This window comes from Geospiza fortis, unplaced genomic scaffold, assembly GCF_000277835.1.
Source record: "Geospiza fortis unplaced genomic scaffold, GeoFor_1.0 scaffold72, whole genome shotgun sequence".
Classification (NCBI taxonomy): Eukaryota; Metazoa; Chordata; class Aves; order Passeriformes; family Thraupidae; genus Geospiza; species Geospiza fortis.
Genome location: NW_005054338.1, coordinates 609,613 through 616,719, shown reverse-complemented (window position 1 = coordinate 616,719; position 7,107 = coordinate 609,613). Strand labels below are relative to the sequence as shown.

The following is a 7,107-nucleotide window of genomic DNA, read 5'->3' as shown; positions in this document are numbered from 1 at the left end:
ATGGGCCCCACCTCACGGATCTCCGTGTTCAGCTTGAGGATTCGATCGCCCAGGTCCATCTGGGTGAAGCTCTCGTCGGCCGCGATGGTGTCGATCTTTGTAAACTGGTGCTCCTTGAACTTGACCGAGTGGTCGTCGTCAGACTCCATGTAGTAGAGGTTGAAGGTCTCTTTGCAGGTGCCCAGCACCAGGGGGATGCTGTTGCAGTCCCTCAGGGTGAACTTGAGCTCCACGTAGATCTTCTGAGCCGAGTTGCGCGGGATCCAGTTCGTCCGCAGCCAATTGTTCTGGCTGTGATCCATGACATTGCACACTTGGTAAGTTCTGATCGGAGTGTAATGCTCGTCAACACCACTGATCTCTTCCCACTGGATCAACAAAATAAAAAAAAGAAGAAAAGAAAATGTGTTTAGATGAATTATTATGCCAACAAAAATAATGTTTAGACCAAAAGCTGTGAAAAAGCAAAAATAACTTTGCTTGGGCATCACTATAAAATAAACAATAAGGTCCTGGTTGAACCTCCTCTTACTTTTTTCTTAATAAAAACTAGGAACATCTTAAATGAACATAGAATTCCCCATTAACAAGTCAGTTTTTACCAAGTTACTTCAAGGTGGATGAAAGAGATGCTACAGCGGTTTTGCATTACTAAAAGCCTGTGATTTCCTAAACAATGAGCAGTGCTGTCCTTTCACCCACAATTCCATGCCTCTACAACAACTACACTCACCTCAGATGGAGGAGATCCTCAAGGACAACACACATTTGCACTGTTGGAACCAGCTTTATTTTTAAGTTTAAACACAAGCCAAGGGCTCCAACTGAAATTCCATACAGTTGCAATAAAATGTTACATTTTTACATTTATTCAAAGCATGACAATTGATTTTCCTTGGGATATGTGTACTCTGGACAAACAATAACTCTGGAAACTGGGTTGAGCTGAACTAAGAATTACTACCAATTTGCCATAACTTGATTAGTTGGTTCTTCTGTGGCCCACACAGACTGTGACACTGAAATGGTTTTGGAAGAACACAGGGTCATGATTTGTTTTTACAGCAGTCCTCAGCTGATAAATTCTCTTGACCCAAAACATGAAGGAAGGGGCTTCCTACTTGAGAATGATCATGTACCAGTCCTACCTGGTGTCCAAAGTCACACTACCAAAGAGGAATATTTACCCAATCATGGGAAAAAATAAGAAAAACACACAACAAAAACTGGAGAATCAATGTCAGAAGTCCCTGCCACTCCCGAGGAAGGGAGACAAAGAAGAATTTCTACCAGAAGAACATCTTCCCTCAAAAATCAAGTAATATCAATTTTGTATTTAAGATCTCAGTCTAATAATTACTTGTTTTAAAGAAGCACCTTTTGTTACAGGACTTCACTATAATGCAGACAGTAGGAGAGGAAAGAACTATTCCCACTATAAAGACAAAAACCATGGTGCAGAAGTGCTTACAGTTTCTTGGGTTACAATGCATGTGTATCACACACATATACAAAGAAAGGGAAAAAAAACATGGACATATCAGAGTAGCATCTGAGAGTTCTCAGTCTCAACCCACTAATTTAAGGAAGTTTTGATCTGACTAAGAGCTGGTCTGCACAATGAAATTCTCCACACAGCACTGAAGATGTGATTTTAAACCATGTCATTAAACCAGCAGATAAAAGCAGTGTAAATACTCTTTCCTTTAATTGAAACCAAGTTTACTGCAATTCACTTTACAGACCTGACTATACACAAGTTTTATCTCTTCCTGACTAGTTCAACAGAGTTTAAAACACAATCTTGGATGTGTCTACAGCAGCTGATATGCTGCAGCATGCCATAACAGAATCTATTTCCAAAAAGAGCCAGCAGTGCAGGGACTTTTAAAATCAAAATTAACACACTGGAGCCCATGGCCACTTGAGAGCTTGGCACCAGCCGCACAAGGATGAGCTGCCGCCTGCAGAAGAGGCAGCTGGACCCTGGCTCCCAGCCTCGGCCAGCTTCCCAAAACTGAGTGAAGGGCCCTCCTCTGACAGATGTCCTTGCACAAGCACAGGCCCTGAGCCAACGATCCAACCATGCCTCAAAGAGCCATAATTGCCTCCAGTGAAGCTGGATGCACTGATTTATCTGCAGCTCTTACCTGGACAAGTAAATACTGAGTAACAACACCTGAATGAAACTAGATAGGATTAGATAATGAGACCAAATTTCAGAGACATTTTAAGCAGCTCGCACTGATTCAGAAGTCATTCAGTGGTTATCATTTCCATATAATTTCTAATCAGTTCTATTTTAAATGTCCAGAGGGAGATAGAGCCAAAACCAGGAACTGGCACAGTTTAAAACATCTCCACAGGAAGATGTTAGTTTTCTGAACAAGTCTCATGATAAATTTTTTTGCCAGAAGCTTCTTATACAACAGACTTTTGAATGTAGATATAGGACTTGCATAACAAAGGCAGTATCACTACTATGTTCTTCATCCACAATTTTCAATTAACAATTTCAGTAATTTTCAATGAAGATCAAATTGCCTGGAAGTCTGTGTTAGTCCACTTACATAAACAACAAAATTTTAGATCTATCATTTAATACTACAGCATTGCTGAAGGGAAATGCCATTGTCTCAGTGCTAATTTGACTAAAATACTTTAACAGTTATAAAACTGTAGAGTTTGTACCTATTTCATTTGAAAACGATTAAATAACTCACCAAAACTACAGGAACTGCATTCAAATCCCAACATGTACAACATTTGAGTACATTTGGGAATTCAATAATTATCATTATCAAAGTATAAAACAAGCAGTACATTTGCATTGTTCATACATTGCAACTCTTCCCAGTAAACCTCTGTATTGCCATTTCAAGGGATCTTAATGATAAACAGATAATCAAGAACATTGAGGGTTTTTTACCAAGTAAGGTTTCTCAAACACCTGTATTCATATTTGTTTTAATTTTATTTTGGTACTTGCAATTCATGTGTTCAACTTGCTCTGCAAAGTTATAGTAGTTACAAAACTTCTTTTTAAAAAATTTAAAGATAACAAATAGACAGTTATTATTATTCAGGAATGGAATTAAGCAGGGAAAATAATAAAACGGATGGACAGGGGAGAGAAAATCCAACAAAACACTTGTGGGTCGGGATAAGGAGAGAGAGAGATCACTCACCAGTTACTGCCATGGACAAAACAGACCCAACCTGGGGACATTGGCCTAATTTATTATCAACCAAATGACACTAAAGTGACAAATAAAAACTAAATCTTGTGCAGCTCTTGTCCATGAAGCATTACACTGTGAGTTGTCCCAGCTGGAATTTCTTTCTTTCAATACAGTACAAAACTAATGGATATTTATCAGTCTTGTCCATTGCTAGAGAGGAAATTATTAGGCAAGTCCTAAATTCTGGAATGATGAAATGACAGGATTATCCTCCTCCAAGTCCAATAGGAATGATAAATTCAAATTTTTTTAGGAAGATGTTTATCAAAAAGTCTCAGGGACTCTATGACAGAATGATGTGGGCCACAAGTTCTGAATTCTTATTATTACACAGTATTTATGTCATATTCCCCTGATGCCTTCAGGCACTTTCAATACTTTTGAAGCATTTCCAGAAGTGCCATAGCACCACTCCCTTCCCAGCATGTACTCTGGCTTTTGGAAAATGTTCTTTTGTTTGCTTTTCACTTTTTAAAATCTTCTTTGGATACTGTTAATGACAGGAAACAAGAGATTGCTTTCAGTGGTGGAGAAAAACCTCCAGATCCCCAGTGAGAGGGTCTAACTCATGTCTCTGAGTGACAAAGTTGGGCCAAAAAGGATTTTCTTCTCCAAGATCTGGCACTGTGCTGGACTTAAGGCTTTGGTTTATTTTTTGCAATTCTTCACAAAAGGAAATGCAATTTCTTTACAAAAGAAAATGTACAGAAGTGAATGTAGAACGTTTCTAGGATGTCATGAGCAGCCTCAATGAAAAGCTCCCTCTCAATGTGGGAATCTAGGACATGAGTCATCTCAATTCTTTCATCCTGCCTGTGACATCACTTTTTGTGTCTTTTTATTCATCATAATTAAAAAAAATCTGAATTATAATAAGAAACAGAGGGATATTTTGTGATTTACAATACAACATATATGCAACTGTGTGATTGCAAAAAAAAAAAAACCCTTTTTCAGTCAGCATCACATTGCTATAAAACTAACTACACAGTATAAAACTCCAAATTGAGATGAGCATTAAAATAATTCAAGTCTAAATAAAAAAAAGAACCTCCCCACATGCTGTTTAAAAGCTTAACAAAATAGTAGCAGGATGCAAGAGCTCTGAAAGGTTGCTATTAACAAAAACCCTGTGATGACCATATTATAGGAGGATGCATTCCAGGGCAGCTCATCAGTATGGAAACTTTCCTCATAACATCACCAAAGATGCTGATTCAAGGCCCATAAATACCAACCAACTGAGATCAGAGGACAGAGAATGATCTGATTTGGGATTTTAAGAAACTTTAAAAGTGCCATGGAAATTTTTTTTCTGCATTTGACATTCAAAAATCAATGAAATTACCTCAGGCCACTGGCTCTAGCCAGAGGTTTTTAGTTTTTTCTAAGTTGCAAATGGAAGAATAAATTGCATTGCAAGAGTTTTCTGATTAAGTTATACACACAGTGAAATTATCATTTCCATCACACAAACATTCATAAGACAGACTGTGGTGCATTCATAGCTTCAACCTAGAACTTGAGATTCTTCATAGCTAAGCAAGAGTGTCAGAATTACAACCAAGACAAAATATTAATATCTTGTCTGTTGAGTGCTCAGGCGACATGAGAAACTCATTTAGAGTACTCAGATACTAAACTTCCCCATGAAAAACTGAGGTCTAGCATTTTACCATACACCTAGCCCCAAATTTATCCCAAATTATCCAAACCAGTCAGATCTCTGTTCCATACAGTTATGCTTCTGAACTTTTAAAGAACTGTGAAATAAAAATAAATATTATAATAAATAACTGTCTTACAGAATCTAAGCACACATAAACAATATTGAGAAAGCAAGAGTGCATACCTTATCATGGGAATACTCAACTCATGATCAAACCAAATTGCAGAAAGATGAGGAAAAGCATCTTTTCTCCCCCATCTCTAACTGGCAGACAGAAGAGTACTTCATCATCAAATTTGTAAGGACAGCTGATTCTCACCCATCAGCAAGCAAAAGCCTCTTAATCACAGTGAGGTAAAAAGGTCACCACAAGGAAGAAAACATCTGACTTCCTAACAGACATCTGAATCCAGCATTCAAACACCCCTTCAGAGCTTGGATAAGAAAAGCATTTACAGCTTCATTTTTTTCCCTAAGCTATATATCTCCTGGAGAAGCAGGTTTTAATCTTATTTATCTCACAGGTTAAGCACATTTTCTGTGAAGTTCTCAAAACAACAGTCCCTATGGCTCAAATCTGTATTGAACAATAATTTTTATAAAAGAACCTTTCTCCACAAGCATTGAATAAATAGGTAAGATTCAGCCTATAAGTGTAGCTATTTCAGAGATGGAAATTTACCCAAGATAGATCTCACACAAAGCTGTGGATGCGACAGTCTGGTGAAAAAAATGTGTCTTCAAGGAATTATTTCACACAATGTTAGACATGACATTTAGCTCATAACAATCAGCTCCTGTAAATTTTCAATACTAACACAAATAAAAAGTATCAGGTTGTCCAGCTCCATCCTCTGCTTCACCCAAAGCACTACCCAGCACCAAAAACTGGATGTAGCCACCCACACAGGCAGTGATTACAAAGAAATAATCAGGACACAGTCAATCAAAAGTGGGAAGAATCCACTTCTCCAAACTGTTTGTTTGTTACCTAAACAGGAATATATATATATACCCACATTTATGCCTCAGTTTTCTAACAAATAGATTAGGAACAAATTAATAATGGGGCAATAATTTTGTTACTATTTTAGCTATTTCTTGTACCATAACAATGATGCCTGCATTAAAAAAAATAAAATCAAAGAATGAGCAAATACTTTCAGAAGCATCAGCAAGCAGGATTTTTTAAAAATGAAACCATTACTTAAATAGGAAAACAGCACCACAACAGAGAAAGTGAAAAACATCTGTGGCACAAGAACACTTAAAAATTCACATTTGAAAAGCCCCTGCAGTTTCTTGTTTTGGATTTGCCAGCAAAACACATAAACAAAAAAAATATTTACATCAAAATGCACAAAACAGGTGCATAATATAACATTTCCCTGCTAGCCAGTCTTTCAGAACAATGTATTTTTACACAATGGCATTTCCTAGAGAAATCCCAAACCACCCCACATTCTCCTATTGTCATTAACACAACACTCAATGGAAGTGAAATTCAGTAGTGTTGTGCTGAATGTAACTGTAAAAAGCACCAGCTGGCTGTATTAGAAATGGCAACCTTCCAGGTCTCAAATGTCTTATTTATATACAATGGAATCCTTCCAGCTGTTTAATATTTAGGGCTAATAAATATAATTGGCAGTACTACTGCACAAGGGCAAGGAACACAAATCCATATAAAACTACTTCCCAACAGAAAATCTCATTTGTTCTTAGATGATTAAACCAAAGAGGGATACAGAGTTCTGAGTAAATTTCACATAGCAGACTTTTTTTTCCCCCTTTAATCCAAACAATATTTGCTTGTTTTCTAAGTCAAAAACTGAACAGAAGAAAAAAAAAAAAAAAGCAAACCAGGCATCCTTACTCCAGCTGCTCCTGGAGCAATGTGTCCTTCAACCAGTGCCTTGCACAGGCCCTGAATAAATAAATTGGCAATGTAGAAAGACGAGAAACAGCAATGCTGGATCCAGAACACAGTCACACCACACCAGCCAGTCCAGAGGTGCAACTTATTCCCAATCTTGTGCAGGACAATTTTAGCCCTCTTGTAGGAGCAGATTAACCCTGTACTGAGCAGGAGGTGAGAACAACACAGCTGAGAAAGGAAATGTAAGAGTTGTATGCTGTAAAGTTTGTGTCCCTATTTCCAGCTTTGCAGCAGATTTGATGATGGCAAAGCCACCC

At 37.7% G+C, this 7,107-nt stretch overlaps 1 protein-coding gene across 1 annotated transcript in view; it reads right to left on the bottom strand.

The window, feature by feature from the left end:
* The window catches only part of EPHA3 (EPH receptor A3), a 185,730-nt gene that overhangs the window by 131,914 nt on the left and 46,709 nt on the right, over positions 1 to 7,107 (bottom strand). Inside the window, exon 3 of the mRNA XM_031058110.1 lies at positions 4 to 368. Within this exon, the coding sequence (XP_030913970.1) occupies positions 4 to 368 (365 nt within the window). The remainder of the gene's footprint in view (positions 1 to 3; positions 369 to 7,107) is intronic.